The sequence below is a fragment of the Nyctereutes procyonoides genome, unplaced genomic scaffold (genome assembly GCF_905146905.1).
Source record: "Nyctereutes procyonoides isolate TBG_1078 unplaced genomic scaffold, NYPRO_anot_genome, whole genome shotgun sequence".
Classification (NCBI taxonomy): Eukaryota; Metazoa; Chordata; class Mammalia; order Carnivora; family Canidae; genus Nyctereutes; species Nyctereutes procyonoides.
In genome coordinates this window covers 47,047,174-47,064,750 of record NW_026575046.1, presented here as the reverse complement: position 1 = coordinate 47,064,750, position 17,577 = coordinate 47,047,174, and the positions used below count along the sequence as shown (strand labels likewise).

At 34.4% G+C, this 17,577-nt stretch overlaps 1 protein-coding gene across 4 annotated transcripts in view; it reads right to left on the bottom strand.

Annotated features, from left to right (window-relative positions):
• Positions 1-17,577, bottom strand: part of RANBP17 (RAN binding protein 17) — a 310,647-nt gene that overhangs the window by 287,370 nt on the left and 5,700 nt on the right. For all 4 annotated transcript variants that reach the window (XR_008664360.1, XM_055325097.1, XM_055325099.1 and 1 more), the window contains exons 2-5: positions 13,678-13,824; positions 9,708-9,798; positions 4,547-4,713; positions 863-928 (exon numbers count right to left, since the gene is read on the bottom strand). Coding sequence is in view for 3 of the 4 variants with exons in the window: in XM_055325097.1 (XP_055181072.1) it covers positions 863-928; positions 4,547-4,713; positions 9,708-9,798; positions 13,678-13,824 (471 nt within the window). In the remaining variant the exon portion in view is untranslated. The remainder of the gene's footprint in view (positions 1-862; positions 929-4,546; positions 4,714-9,707; positions 9,799-13,677; positions 13,825-17,577) is intronic.

Sequence of the window (17,577 nt, the reverse complement as noted above, 5' to 3'; positions counted from 1 at the left end):
GCCTCTCTCTCTCTCTCTCTCTCTCTCTGTGACTATCATAAATAAATAAAAATTAAAAAAAAAATTTAAAAAAAAATAAATTTAAGATATCCATCCAATAAAACTAGAAATATTTTCTAATTCCTGACTGAACAAAGATGAAAATAGTTATTTTGGGTGATTTTTTTATGCAAAGGAACTATACTGACACTCCAAAGGGAGTTGGCAAGTAGTCCTGGGTATGCAAGCTCTTCATATTTATACACACAGACATAGACTACTTAACATGACAATAGTTTTAAAATATAGACACTACCTTTAGTCCCCTTTATTTTAACATTATCCCATGGAGGACCCAATTTCTGTTTTTGTGCTGTTTAGAATTATGATAAGTACAAAAGTGAGCAGAAACAGGTGACAATGTGCTCAGCTACTGAGCTCATAAAGGCACTGTTGAGGGGAAACTCTCCTTGTACAGAGTGAAAATCCATGCTAGCAAGTGGCCAAGTGCCAAGTGGCCTGTTCTTTGAGGAGTCCTGCTGTGTACCCATTATTAAAAATTCAATCGCCAAACTCTTTTATTTGTAAGCAAATAAAGATTTGTTTCTCTTCATATCATTTATTTCTTATGGTTAGTATATGACTATACAGAGAGGATAAAAGGACAATTCACCAACTGTCTGAGCAATGACCATGTCTAATTCTCTTCCTTGTAGCACTTTACACTGTTGCTGTTACTTTCAATAATAAATGTTTCAATACTCAATTATCCCACAATAACAAAAGATTTGATTATTCAGAGTTTCATGCCACACAAACATTTTATATGAAAGAATCAGCATTACTCAGCAAACTTCATGTCACTATTAGATGGAAGGCTTACCAAGTTCATTTCCTGAGTCAACTCTGAAAGGATGATTACTCCTATTATGCAGTGCTCCACAGTACCCTATGGAGAAAACAACCAAGTATACCCTAAGTACAGACATATTATCAGTTCTTAATGTGTAAACAAATAATTAAATACTGAAACATCACATTTTTCTCAATAATGTATCTACTAAAATATGTACAAAAATCATTAGAAGGTCTACAAAAATGATTTCAAGTTCATTTTTTTTAAAGGATAAATTTAGGTACACACAGAGTTGAGTGGGCAAAAAAGCTCACCTTAGAACAGCAAAATACTCTACAAAATGTTTACAGCACCTAGGACTTACATTCAACCCAACCCTAAAATACAAGGGTTTAACTTTTCATAAGACTCTGCATAAGAATGAACCAAAAAAATGCCTTTTAGTTCTATAAATTTGCTTGAAGGCTACTGAGATAGCTGCACTCAATAATTAATAAAGAGCTTAAGAACTAATCTAAATCTATCAATCTAGCAACAGATAAGATCACTTAGGCCCTTCTAATATTATTTAACAGTGCTTTGTGTATACATTTATTATGGTATCTAAAATGAAGGCATCTAAAATGCCCAATGCACTGGGGTAAATAAGTACATGACTATCAATATGGTACACAGTTTCATAGCCTCATAACATGATAGATAATGTTTTTAATTTAATCAGCTTCCAATTTAATCTCAAAAACTTCCTTCAAATCAAAATTCAGATTTTATATGCACCATTACTTACAAATTACCCTGCTGCAAAATCACACTAAAAGTGTAAAAATTAAAGATGTGACATCCAGGAGTGCCTGGGTGGCTCAGTCAGTTGAATGATGGACTCCATTTCAGCTCAGGTCATGATCTCAGAGTCTTAAGATTGAGCCCCACATCAGCCTCAGAGCTCAGTACAGTCTGACTGAGATTCTTTCTCTTCTTCTCCCTCTGCTCCTCGCCCTCCCATGCATTCTAATAAATAAATAAATCTTTTAAAAAGAAAAAGTCTAATTGAATTTAAGTAAATAAAAAATAAAAATAAAAAATAAAAAGTATCATCCAATTATAGTATAATCATAAAAAAGCATTAATACAGACTACACATTTTTAAGTCTTAATTTTATAGTCGGTCATTCTTCTATTTATCTCAGGATAAAAAAAATAAACAAAAGACATGGGCCATAATTTTGACAATTTATTTTTTTTTTAATTTTTATTTATTTATGATAGTCACACACATAGAGAGAGAGAGGCAGAGACACAGGCAGAGGGAGAAGCAGGCTCCATGCACCGGGAGCCCGATGTGGGATTCGATCCCGGGTCTCCAGGATCGCGCCCTGGGCCAAAGGCAGGCGCTAAACCGCTGCGCCACCCAGGGATCCCTAATTTTGACATTTTAATTCTTTACGGTCCTTCACAACTATCTCAACAGTTTGAACTGAGCTACAGATTTCCTGTTTGTTTTTTTTTTAAAAAAAAGATTTATTTATTCATGAAAGACAGAGAGAGACAGACAGACAGACAGGCAGAGGGGGAAGCGGGCTCCATGCAGGGAGCCTGATGTGGGACTCAATCCTGGGATCATGCCCCAGGCTGAAGGCAGGCGCTAAACTACTGAGCCACCCAGGGACCATGGCTGGTCATCTACAAACTCACTGCTAATCTGAGAACGGTTGGTACTGGTTCATGATGAGACAGAAAGAGTTTGCACAAGATTATAAAACAGCTAAATCCCTACTAAGTACACTCCTTAGTTCAGCTGGCATTTTTTTCATAGCAAGTCTTCCTCAGTGAAGGAAGCACCACGTTGATTTACATTTGTTCTTTATCTTGTTGTGAATTAGCAATTTGACTAGCACTGTCATAAATAACAGGAGGCTCTCCTGGGTATGTATATAGAAAGGAAGCTCATAAATGTTTGTAGTGTGGCAGCAATAAGACTGCAATAACAGAGAAAAGAAGTACAAAACTTCAAGCAATTAAAGATTTTAGCAAATTTAAAATAATTTTTAGTATAAAAATCACAGAAGCTGCTAATACCCAAAGGAACCATGTGGTACTACTATATTTGAGTACTTAAAGTCAGTCGCCTTTCGCATGATTCAAAGTTAGGTTAAGTCAAACCAGAAAGCAAGTGCTTTTTTTGTGATACGCTGATAAAGCTTGAAGACAAAACATTTTCCGTTTCTTCTGGTTTTCCAAAATTGACAAAAACACACTAAAAGCTCAACTTTAAGTTCAACTTACCAGCCATTGGAAAGAGAGCTTGAGAAATGTTAGACAACAAGAATGACTTCATTCCATTGTTTCCGACCTTAATTTTATTTTTAAAAAACTCTGAGGTCTATTCTTGCCTACTATACTAATGATTCTTGGTTAAGTTGTGTGTGATCTTAGAAAATAACAAGAAAGGGTTGCTATTTTGTTAGGCAAAATTATGAGTACAACCCTGGAGTGAGAAATTCATTTGTCTCTGAATAAACTCCCACCACCCCAGGGCTAAAAATACATTCATTCCTGTGAAATTTTAGATGATCAAAGATTTATTAACCAGGGTTTTAAGAATCTGAATAAAAAAGAAGCAACATAGTTTAGTGTTTCATATTCTGAGGTTTCTAGAATTGCACTGCATGGTAGAGTTAGATCTTACACAGGGATTTATTGCCTAAGAAATAAAATCTCGGAAAGTCCAAATTGCCTCTAATTGCCAATAAACCAATACTGAACCATCTCTCAACCCAAACTGCTGGTTTTTGCTCAAGAACTGTAACAGATCACTGCTTCTGCAGCAGAGCACCAGCTAAAGTCCTTTTCTTGCAATTAGGGATAATGTTTATATGAAAAAATATGTATCTTTAAATATCTGAATCACACTGAGCAAGGCAGGATGGTCACCCTGAGAGGCATGCAGAGACTGGAAATGACAGATGTAGGTTGGCCACATCACACTCCCAGACATGTACTACTCTGTGGAATGGCAAGTGGAATCATCAGCACAATTTATACGACTGTCCTCTTGCTTATTTTTCTTTTTCTTATTTTTTGCAGGTCAAATACCTAAATTTGTGTAGGTTAAATGCGCATATGTCATAACTTGAAACATTTAGGTTAAAAATAGAGAAATTAGCATAGTCAATATAGTCTAATGCAAAAATTAAATATATGTATCTCTTAAGTTAGAAAACTTGAAGTGCTTGCTCTATGCTTTACTGGGTCACTGTGCAGTTACCCAATTTACTTAACTTTCCTAAGCCTCAGTTTTCTCATTTGCAAATGAGATCCATTTCACAGAGAGATTATGAGCATTACATCACATAATACATGAAAAATATTATATCCATTTTGTTTATATGTAGCACATAGCCAACCATGTTATAAAGGACAGAACATGTATTTTTTTAAGTTTTCTAATTTTTGTGTATTTTCTAATTTTCTGATGTTTCCTAACATTCTAATTTTCATTTCTCTGGTTTGGAACTTTTATAATGGCATGATCCTCATTTATTGGCAATAAAAAATAAAGGATCCAGAGGATAAACAATATATCATAATTAATATGGTACTGGTAGCTACAGAATAACTCATATGGCTTTAAGAGAAAAGTTTTATAAATCAAAAAAACAAAACAAAATAACCAACTAGTGATGTTCTAATAATGTAATAATGCCTTCTTACCTGAAGGAACTTCTTCACATCAGCAATAATTTCTCTGAAGACAAACTGGTCTTTCTGAACCTCAAACCATCCCAATTTAGTGATTTTAGCAATGACTTGAATTAGAGCTTGGATAACAAAGGGTGCCAGCTTGGGTTGTGATGCCACATAATTAAGAATGTAGTTTCCTATAAGAAAATATTCTGTGATCATTTGAACTTTTCAGTAACATACTGTGAATCATGTTAAGAAAAATAGCTGGTAATGACACATTCTTTGACAAAAAGTTAATTCCATTCTCCAAAATGGTCATTTCTACCGTAAGGCTATTGTGAAAAGGGAAATTTGCTCCAATTTAAATTTAATATTAGGGAGAATTTGAGTCTAATGAGAATGTCACTTTTGTTTTTGCGTGATTTCATGTAGAAAAAACTGCCAGGTGAATAAAGAAAACTGCAACCAGGCCAAATGAAGTAAACTACACACAAAATGCATACACTTCCAAACATCTAGTAGCTATTTCAGTTCACCTCATGTGTTATCAGCCTCATGCATCCTTATCTGGTTTTATACCTTTCTATTCTATTTCTGATCACCTTCCACCACTTCATTATAACTCACAAGTGCATATCCAAAAACAAAATTCAGATCTTCTTCAAGATAAAATATTTATTTTACCATTTAAGTATTTCTTAACCATTTAAAACATGTAAATCTCTACTAAACCTTATATTAGATTTCTTTTTTCTAATGTGTCACTGACAAAGTACCTGAGTTTTATTTCCATATCCCATTTCTCTCATGAGTCTTGCAAAACAATGCATAACACAGTCACTTTTAGGGATGCGTATGTCTGTTATAGCAAAACTGACTGTATACCATCCTGTTTAAGTGGCATAAAAAATACAAATAGTACAGTATGATAAAATTAAGTACATTAGGTTACAGAAAGTACAAATAGAATAGTAAATTAAAACTTGAAACAAAGTTGATACACCAAAATCATTAAAAGTGGGTAGTAAAGTCGGCTATGAGCTTCCTAGTGGATTGAATAACTGAGGTCAGATAACACATATGCCAAAAGTCTAACAGAAAAACAAAGGAAAAAAAAATGTTTAAAAAGGCTGTCAGGCCCTTAGGGAAAAGAATGAAGGAGAGGTAAATACTTCAATATTTAACTAAAAACAGCTGTAGTGAGATACCTGACATTAAAAAAAAATTCTCATGACTACTATATTTCAGCCTTAATTTTTATTAACATCAAGATTATATAGTTATACAAATAAAAAAATTAAATCTTTTTTAAAAAGCACAGATTTTCCTAGAATTAGGATAAGCCTGATAAAGGTTTCTCCAATGGATTATGGTAATAAGGATATCCTAAGCTTCATTACCTATGTTTTATTTCAGTAATGAAGCTTAAGAAGATGACACTGCTTCTAGAATATAAAAGAAAATCTGGTTTATTTACTTCAATTATTTTTACTATCTTGAAATATTTTAACCTGGAGGGGATGTGGGAAATTTGTACGTGGGTAATGATAACCACAAGGAGGATAATCTCAAAATAATAACACAACTAAATGAGAGATAAACTAAGTTTCACATTTAAGCTAGGTACCAATAAATACACCTTCCCAGACTGCCCAAGTTAAGACATTGACTAACAAGTTACTATCTAAGGCAGAAAAAAACTTAATAGACTATATTTTTATTATTTCAGCTGAATACTTTACATAAAATACTCTCATGTTATGTTTTTTTTTACATGAGTTCTAATATTTGTCCAGTTTACTAAGTGTCTGATAACGACCAAGTAAAACAATACCCATCTCATCATCACCAGCCCAAGATAACAGAGAAAAGCCATACCAAGAAGAAAATGTAATACTCAAGAAGACACACAGGAGAATAAAATAAAACAGCTAAAAAAACCTCTCACATAGACGTTCAAAAAAAGTTGGAAAGCTCTGCACTAAAGGCTCTTCGGGTGCTGAACCCTGTAGAATAGAAGTGCCTTGGTTAGAACAGAAGTGCTCCCCAGCAAATTCCTTATGTGGCTCTCATAGCAATGTGAAGATACTGTTGTTATACTATTATTAATATTGTTTCTTAGGTAAAGGATATAAAGGTCAAAGAGGTGAAATAACATGAAAATATATGGTGAATATCATGAAGAACTGAGGATTCTAAAAAAAAAAAAGAACTGAGGATTCTGCAGTGCTGTAAAGGCAATGTGACTCTTGAAGCAATTCCTCACATTTTCCACTTTGACATGTATCAGATACGTCACGACAAACATTCCAATCTACTTGCAGATATAAGAGTAAGTCAAACCAAAGAAACTCATAAAGGAAACACATCACTTGTTGCATGAAATTGTAAGTTTCTACTTTTTTCTTTTTTCCAAATTTCCTTTAATGACTGCTCTTTTTATTTAAGTATTTATTTAAAAATATGTCAACTAGACCATCTAACAATAGGCCTATATTTTTAAATAAACTGAATCAATAATTATTCTGCACCATGACCTGATGAGTTCTCTGGTGGTTCTACAAAATATTTAAGAGAGAAATTGTATCCATTATCTTCAAACTCTCCCAGAAGTCAGAAGCAAGGGAATTCCTTCTAACTCAGTCTATGAGGCCAGCACTACCCTAATAACAAAACCAGACAAAGATGTTGTAAGAAAATTAATCTAGACACAAACCTTACACACTCTTCATAAAAATCAACCTGAAATGGATCACAGTCCTAAATGTAAAGTACAAAACTATAAAAACTCCTAGAAGACAACATAGAGAAAAAACCTAGACTATCTTGGGTATGCATGACTTTTTGCACACAACAAAGGCACACTCCATGAAAAAAAAAAAAAACAGTGATAACCTAGACTCAGTTAAAATTAAAAAACTTTTGCTCTGTGAGCAACATGATCAAGAGAATGAGAAGACAAGCCACAGAATGGGAGAAAAATCTTTGCAAAAGACTTATCTGATAAAAGACTGCTATCTAAAAATACACAAAAGCTCTTAAAACTCAACAGTAAGAAAACCACCTGATTTAAAAATGGGCAAAAGACTTAGACACATCATCACAGAAAATATACAGACAGTAAACTAAAGTATGAAAAGATGTTCAGTCATATGTCATCAGGGAACTGCAAATTAAAACAGTGTGATACTACTATACACCTACTAGGACACCCCAAATCCAAAACACCGAAAACACCAAATGTTAGCAAGAATGTGGAGCAACAGTAACTCTCATTCTTTGCAGATGGGACTGCAAAATGGTACAGCCACTTTGGAAGACAGTATTATGATTTTTTTTACAAAATTAAACACTCTTAATATACAATCTAACGATCACTCTCTTTAATAGTTATCCAAATGAGATGAACTTATGTCCACATAAAAACCTGCTTTAAGCTATATTCATAATTGCCAAAACTTGGAAGCAATTAAGTAAGTGAACAAATAAACTGTAGTACATCCAGACAATGGCATATCATTTAGTGCTAAGAAGAAATGAACTACCAAGCAATGAAGAGACATGAGAGAAGGTTAAACACATATTACTAAGAAAAGAAACCAATCTGAAAAGGCTACACATTGTATGATTCCAACTACCTCACATTCTGGAAAAAGCAAAACTCTCCAACAGTAAAAAGATTAATGGATGTCAGGGGTTAAAGGGGAGGGAGGAATGAATAGGTGGCACAGAGAGGATTTTTTTCTGAGGCAGTGAAACTATTCTGTAGAATATTATAATGGGGGATATATTTCATTACACATTTATGCAAACCCACAGAATGCACAACACCAAGAGTGAACCCTAATGTAAACTATGGACTTTGGGTAATGATCATGTGTCAATGTAGGTTCCTCAATTATAACTAAGTACTTCTGGTGCAAGACACTAAAAATGGAGGAGGCTCTATGTGTGGGGGGGACAGAGGATATGAGAACTCAACTCTCTGCATAATTTTAAAACTGCTCTAAAAAAATAAAACCTAAAGTGATTGTGTGTGTGTGGGTGTATAAAAGTAAGTCAAAAAAATAATGTTTTATGAGTTAGGGTTATAATTTTTGAACACTAATTTTTAAAACTGTAAATTTGTTTTGCTTTCTTAATCACCCAAGTCGATGAACACATAGATAAATCCTCCTCCAGGCTTTCCACAGTGCCTATGGTTCTGATAGAATACTTAAAAGAAGTATCAAATACATGAGACAAATGACATGTCATTGTATAATTTGATCCTTCAAAAATTGGGCTTCAGATCCAACATACATATACATTTTAATTTTTCTGATACACGAACACAAATAATGTGAACTGTGAGGCTAGAGAGCACCAAAGAGTCAACTGTCCATTTCTACTATAAATAAAGATAACTGAAAATTTATTTTCCCATAACTCAATTATTAGACTTCTGCCCATTTGAAAAGCAAATACACACAAACACAAAATCTTAAAATGCATTAATTCCAAAAAATATACTACTTCATAGAATCAGTTCTCCAACTACACTAAGCTCCAAATACTATTCTTCCATATACCCATTATCTTCCTAGTAAGTAGGAACCTGCTTTTGATTTGACATGCATCCCAAATGATTTTGTGTAGGATCCCGAGAAATAAATGGAGAATTGACTTCTTTTCTATCATTCAGTTGCATATGAAATTAAAACAATGACTAAGAACAAAAACTCCACACAAATTGTGTGGATTTGAATCACAGCTCTCCTTCTTCCGAGCTATGTGATCTTGAGTACATAACAAAACCTATCAAATCTAGTTTCCTCATTTATAAAATGAGGATAAGATTGCCCACTTTATAAGTGCAGTAGATATAATGAGATAGTACAAATCTTATCGCAGTCCACACAATAAAATGCTAGTTATTATTTATCATTCAGCTAAACAAATTCTTTTTTATTACACATTGTTGTGTAACATAACTTCATCACTAGATGGGTAAAGAAGACTTGACAACTCATCTTCAAAAATTAACAGAATTTTAAATAACTTGCATACCTGTTAACAGCTTAACATATCTAAAAGGAAAAAAAAATATTTGAAAGTGCAATGTTAAATAATGTAACATTGTGTGTCAACTATACTTCAATGAAAAAATAAAATACAATTTTATAAAAAGCATAATAAAACCACTTACTGATATCTACCCTCTGTTCAACTGGCAAAGGACTGACTCGGCTAACAAGTTTTGAAAGACATGTTGCTGCAAGGAGCTGAGCATAGGATGTCTGTAAAGAATAATAAATTTCATATATTATTATCACAAATGAAATTAGAATCATCAAAACACTATGACAGGAACTTTTCCTAAGCAAATATGGAAATGTTTCTGGTTTTCCAAACTGGCAGACTTACAATGAATAAAGTATATACACAAATATACGCATATATGTACACAATCTCTCATAGGGGTTCAGTAGTTGAGGAAGGTGTAGGTCACTTTTTCAAACAGCAGCAAATAATTGAGAGAAAAAAATTATCTTGAGCAAGTTCAAATAAAATACTCTTACATGTCTACACAGTCCTGTATGTTCTGGCCTCTGATTATCTCTTCAAATTCACCTGGTTCTATTCTTCACTATCCTGTGACCATCACAGCCATCTTTGTCCCTTTCAATGCCTTTTCCATCCTGACTTCCCTACTCCTTCAGATCCACGTCTTAGACTATCATATTCTCTTTGTCTTCCATTTGTCTTAATAGTATACTCAATCTTTCAAAATTTGGTTCAGTTCTTCACTATACCTCTAGCAGTTTCTTGTAAAGATAGTCCTTTCTTTTCTCTTGACTAGATGTCAGAAACTAAGGCCCATGGATCCTTTCTGTTTATGCAAGGTCCAAGGGGTATCAGTGGTTTTTACTATTTTAAACAGTTGGGGAAAAAATTAATATTTTGTGACATGTGAAAAATATATGAAATCCAAACGTCAGTGTCCATAAATAAACCTAGAACATAGCCATGCTCATTCATTTATATATGGTCTATGGCTGCTTTCACCATGACAGCAGAGCTGAATAGTTGAGACAGACTGTATGCGGCACTCACTGCCTCATACTGCTGCTCAATGCATTATAAATTGCAATAATATAGTTATAATTCCACAGCATCTCGAGTACCATGGGTATCACCATGACATGTACCTTCGATTATTACCAGGGCATAATCATCATGTCAAAACAAGATGAATGCAGATTTCAAATATCTCACTTTTAAGACACAGTAGAGTTTGAATTATTTTGTTACTGAATTAGATAGGGCAATGTGCTCTTTATGCAATGGCACTATAGCTGTCCTAAAAGATTATATGTTGACAATATCAGACTAAGTATTCATGACAATGTTCCTAACCCACAGGAATCAACAGTCAGAAAAAGTAGAAAATTAGAACAGAGTATCTCATCACAGTGGAATTTCCTCACAAAAATAAAATGGGATGGAGACCGAAGTTCTGAAGTCACTCATTTGTTAGCCAAGCAAGGAAAGTTGTTTACCAATGAAGAATTAATTAAATCACCACTACTTTATGCATGTAAGTTATGTATGCAGAGAAAATAAACCCCAAACTACTAGCCTTTCAGTGAGAACAATGCTCAAATAGTTGAAGACATGGGAGCAACTTCAAAAGTCAATTTCAAACAAGGTAAATGATTTGGAAGTTCTCTTTAGTTTCTGACGAGCTGACAGATGTTGCTAATTCTGTTCATTCTGTTATCAACACTATCCATTTATTCCAGAAGTCAATGCTAAGTTTGAAGTGACTAAAGACCTCTGAATAGTCTGGAACTTCAGGCCAGAAATATTTTCAAAGAAGTTGAGAAAACACTAACTGTGTACAACCTGAAGTAGTAGATGCTAAGATGCATCACAAGTGATAGCAAAAATATATGGAGCAGAAAATGGCTTAGTTATACAAATTTATAAAGCTTATAAAAATCTAAGAGTCTAAAACCTATGGTTATCCATTATATTATTCATCAATATATACTCTGTAGTAAATTATATGGGTCTGTCATGTGTTAATGAATCAGTTTTGTTTTTTTTTAAAGATTTTATTTATTTATTTCATGAGAGACACAGAGAGAGAGGCAGAGACATAGGCAGAGGGAAAAGCAGGCTCCATGAAGGAAGCCCAACGTGGTACTCGATCCCGGGATTCCAGGATCATGGCCTGGGCCGAAGGCAGGCACTAAACCGCTGAGCCACCCAGGGATCCTGAATCAGTGGTGTTAATACTGGACTTCAATTCACTTTTGTGAACTTATCTTCAGTTCTGTGAATTTGTCAGAAATAAAAGCTGAAACTCCTGATTTGCTCCACCACACAGTAGTTCAATAGATTAACAGTGGTAAAGTTTTATTGTGATTTTTTTTGGCTCAGAGCCAAGACTGAAATTTTTTTTTGACACCCATCCTAAACTATTGTTGAATGCTCAAGGGCTTTGAAAATTAGCTTTTGCTGCAAACTTGATAATGTATTTAATGAATTCAACCTAAAGTTACAAAATTGCCTAAAAAGGGAAATGAATGCTTAGTACTTATACTACAAAATTGACAAGGCAGTAAAGTTATTTCAATAATAACTAACACTATTTCAATCACAACTAATATTAAGCTTTAAGCTGCTTTATACACTTTCCACATTACCAAAGTTAAAACAAGTAGCAAGATCTCTATTCTTGAGTATATTTTCTGAGCTCATACTATAGTTCCAGCAGCATTTTTCAGACCCTGATGCAAAGGAAATTTCCATATCTTAAAATCTATTTAACTGAGCAATTGAGGAGCTTCCACCTAATCTTCAATTGGAAGTGATTAATCTGCAATGTAATGACATTCTGAAAGTCAAACATCAAGACAAGTTCAACAGAATTCTATAAATGCCTCCTAAGTGATGAATATGCTTAATTAAAACCATGTGCTTATGGAGTGATACCAATATTTGGCAGTATCTATCTATGTGAAAAGATATTTTCAAAGATAAAATATAAAAATCTCATCACAGATGAGTATTAACACATGAACATTTACAATCAACACTGATGACAGAAATATTAATTTTGAACCACAATTAAGCTACATGTTATCTCCAAAATAATAATTTCATTCTTCTGATTAGTAGATCTGTATTACAAAAAACTGTACTCAATTATAATACTTTAAGTTTCATTAATAAAACTTTATGGAAGTTTGTCTTCTCTCTTCTTATAGATGCACTTATAAAATATCCTTGATTTAGTCTCTTTGCCTACAAAATCTAAAATATTTATAATCTAGCCCTTAACAGAAAGTTTTGTTGACCTGTGCTCTAGTCCCTCCAGTCCCCTACTATAGTGCTACTATATCATTTTATAGCTATTTATTTACACTTATGCCTCGCCAACTAAACTATAAGTTACTTTAATACATGTACATAAAGCAAGTAGGTAGTACTATACCTATTTTCACATCTAAGTATTTGGTGCATGACTGACTGAATGGCTAAGAATCTCTAGAAGGGAGGTAGGCAAGAGGTAGTCAGCATTCCTGTAAACCATTCCTTCATGCTTTAGACTTAATTATAACCTGTGTCTCTTACGCGGCATTTTTTTTTTTAAAGCTGTTAGTCAACTTTCGAAAAATGCAACCTTTGCCCATACTGATATGAGACATCAAAATGGGTCAAGAAGAATCAAGAAACTATTTCAGGGATCCCTGGGTGGCGCAGCGGTTTGGCGCCTGCCTTTGGCCCAGGGCGCGATCCTGGAGACCCGGGATCGAATCCCATATCGGGCTCCCGGTGCATGGAGCCTGCTTCTCCCTCTGCCTGTGTCTCTGCCTCTCTCTCTCTCTCTCTCTCTGTGACTATCATAAATAAATAAATTAAAAAAAAAAAAAAAAAGAAACTATTTCAACTCATGGTCAACTCAGGTCTATGTCTACCTCTTGGGCTCTTCTCTAAGTGTGCTTTTCAATTCCTTCTATGATTCATCTCTCTGACAGTAAAAGAAACTAACCAAAAAGATATACCAAAAGTAATATCTATCAATTATTGCTTGCCTACACAACTTCAATAACACGGACATATATCTACTGATTTTTCATGGTTAATCGCTGTTATCAAATACTTACTGTTCCTTGTTCTAATAAAAGTTGACACTTGCTCAGACATTCTGGGCTGTCAATAAGTTCCAGGAGTGCTTTCTCAGCCTCTATTCTTTGTGTTAGATCCGTCCCTACGTAGAGATGAGTACATAACACTTCCAATTCAGCCAAGCTCTTAAGAAAAAAAATAAATAAATTTTACTTGAAAGAGAAAAATAAGGTAAATATATTAATCACAGGGACCAAGGGATGCAAATATCATGCCTGAATTCATCAATTCAATAAATGCTCATTGAGCTACAACTACTTACTAGAGGTCACAGTGGTGAACAAAAAAGGCCTGTCTCTTTCCTCCAAATTATTTAATTATAAATTGACAGTACTGTAGTGGAAAGGTAAGAGTATAGAAAGAGTTGCCTAAACCAAGGAGTTTGAAAGGCTTGCCTGAAGTAGTAACATTTATCCTGAAAAGGTAAAGCCAGATGAAAAAAGACTAGACAGCAGTCCAGGCAGAGAGTAGCATTTACCAGGGCCCAGAACAGAGCGTAATCATTTCCAGGCATTAGAAGGTCAATGTCACTGGGTAGACAGCAAGGAGGAGATGCCAAATGACGCTAAAGAGATAGGTGGGGGGAATTATCATGAGCAAATTGCAGACATTACGCCAATTACATTATTTCTCAAATTGTAAGAACGTCAATGGTTCCATCCATAAAAAAGCAAAGATAATTATAAATATACGCTGATTTGGGGCTTCTGAACTAATGACTCATAGTGCTGCAGGCAAATTCTGTCATGATTTTCTGGAACTATGACCTAACCCCATGTTATTTCTAGCAGTGTAATAACTAGTTATCATGTTGTAGGCTCCTATTTTATAAGCACAAAGAATAATTCATTCTGTTTATAAATATAATTTCATCTGAAGATATAAAACACATGGATAAGATCTGAAAAAAATTAGATCAGCATTCTTCTCAGCTTAAAACAATTTTTGTTAAAGGTACTTGACTAAAACAAACTACTTCACTTTGAACTTAGAATTCTTTGGAGGACAAAAAAAAAAGGCACAGATTTCACCATCAATTAGTCATATGAAGGTAATGGGTTATTCCTAAAGAAATGCTATTTTTTTTTATCCTTTCTGGTCTGAATTTTTATGGGTAGCCTTAGAGCTACACTAGTCCAAACATTTTCTCAAATACATATATCTCTGCCTAATAGAAATGCCCACAAAACACAGAAATGAGAACTTCTCTAGCTTCCTTTATCCTTTCACTCCTCTCTCAGATCCTTGATGAAATTTTCTACTTTCTATCCATGTCAAAGCCCAACATCCCAGACTTGTAAAATTTCTGCTAGAATTAAAGTAAAAAAGAAGGGTTTCAAATGAATAAATTAAGATAAAGGACCTCAAATGCATCACATTTTAAACGTTTCTCCCACCCAGATTGGCCCAACAAGCCCTCAGAGTACTGCTCCATAATGGTCATGATATTAAAATGCATAGAAAATTTATGGTTCATAAATACATATGAATTCCATATTTTCTCCAAGGGTAAGAAATACAAAAATAGAAAGAGCTACCTTTTTCCCTCTTTTGCTTCAAGATCAACCTTACAAGCCTTTTCTTCCTTCATCTAATAAATCTGAAGGGCTGAATTTTAGAACTGGTAATACCCAGAGTAAGTTAATGATAAACTAATCCTGCTGTCATGCATTCATCAAGGTCTAAGAGTCTTTGAAGAAGTAGACTTTGAATTCAAAAAGAATTGGGCCAGAAATAGTGACAAGACCTGTTTAAAAGCAGAAGGCAGCAAAAAAGTGAGACTCAAATCTATCTTATAGGTTTTTTTGGAGAACTAAATGAGTAAGGGTCACATAACTTCTGGCACAGGGTATATCCTATAAAGGCTAGTAGAGTTTGTTATTAATATGACTTAATACTGTAATGGGTAGTAATGGTATATTCCCCTAAAAGATATGCCCAATTCCTAACCCCTAGTACCTTTGAATGCGCCCTTATTTGGAAATAAAGATCATTGCAAATCCTTAAATTAGGGATATTAATGATACCATCCTAGATTTAGAGTGGGTCCTCAGTCTTAATGACTCATAAAAGAAAGAAGAAATACACGTGAAATGCAGAGACACAGAGATACACAAGGGAGGTCATATGAAGAAGGAGTCAGAGGCGAGAACGATAAATCTACAAGCCAAAGTACACCAAGGATTGCCAGCAGCCATTAGAAAGTAGGAGAAAGTCATGCGGCAGCTTCTCCCTCAAGGAGTCCAGTGGCGCAGCGGTTTGGCGCCTGCCTTTGGCCCAGGGCGTGATCCTGGAGACCCGGGATCGAATCCCATGTCGGGCTCCCGGTGCATGGAGCCTGCTTCTCCCTCTGCCTGTGTCTCTGCGCCTCTCTCTCTCTGTGTGACTATCATAAATGAATAAAAAAATTTAAAAAAAAAGGAGTCCAGAAGGAACCAATACTACTGGCATATTAGCTTCAGACTTCCAGCCTTCATAACTCTAAGACAGTAATTCTCTGTTGCTTTAATCCACCTAGTTTGTAGTAATTTGTTATAGTAGTACTAGAAAACTAATATAAATATTAATATTAATCAATTCAATAGTACCTAAGTAAACCTATTCAGAAGGATTCTGGAAAAATTCTGGAAATTATTTTGTCTGTTTTGCTATACTGATTTAAACAACCTCAACACAGACTAACTCTGGAATATGTTCAAATAGTATTTGTTTAAGTCAACAATATTATAAATTATCTTCTTTTCAAAGGTATTTCAAAGTATTAACTGCGAAAGGCAGTGCAAGATAAAAAGGGAAAGGTTTGAACTTTCTCTTACGAAAGACTGAAACTAAGGGGGGGGGGAATCAAGTCATTCTTTCACTGTAATGATAATAGTGAAACGCATGCCAGGCATATCAAATCTTTTGAGAGAAAAGGATACATCCACAAAGATCCTTATCCTGGTGGAAAGGCATTATCTAAACATTTAAAACACTTAAACTCACAATGTGGTGAATGCTGACTGACCAAGCAATCTTCTGATTAGCATTTGACTTTCCAGAGAATCTATAAAGAGAGATTTTATTTTTCACAACGAATTGATACATTTGCATCTTAGTTTTACACATTGATGTCTATGCATATGGTTAACATTAGAATGCCTCAGAGAAATGGATCCCTTCTCTATTTGCTGACAAATGAGGTTTGAGTTATTAAAGCTCCTGCAAGGCTTAATATCAATATCAGAAGCCCATAAAAATAATTAATAGGTAGAATAAGTAGAATTGGACATCACCTAACTCCCAGAGAATAACTATCATATATAAACAGCATCCAACTTCCATAGACAATCACACAATTCTGCCTTAAGGATCTACCATGTTATTCTGAACTCATTTCTAGTCTTTGCACTTGACATACAAATTAACTCCTAAATGATGTGACTTTTTTTTTTTTTTGATGTGACTTCTTTCTATTCAGTAATTCTCACACATGTATCCATCAATGGGTAGATGCTGAATAAAACAAACAAAAAATAGATAAAAAGAGTATATATTGGAGGGTATTATAGGAACAGAAAGCAGATCACAGGTTGTGGATAGAAAGGGAGGAAAGAAGAACAGGATGGGGGGCCAGCAATGGGGGGTTACAAAAGAATAAGAGGAAATTTTGGGGGGTGATAGATATGCTCATTGTCTTGATTTTAGTCATGGTTTCACAGATGTAAACATGTCAATCTCCTGCACAATTTAAATATGTGTTGTTTATTATTTGTCAAGTACACCTCAATATTAAGCTAAAAAAAGAAAAGAAAAGGATGGCTTTTGTTCTAGGGAAAAAAAATGGCCCCTAATAAAAATAAATTGATGAGCCACAAAAATCCCACCCCAATTGAATT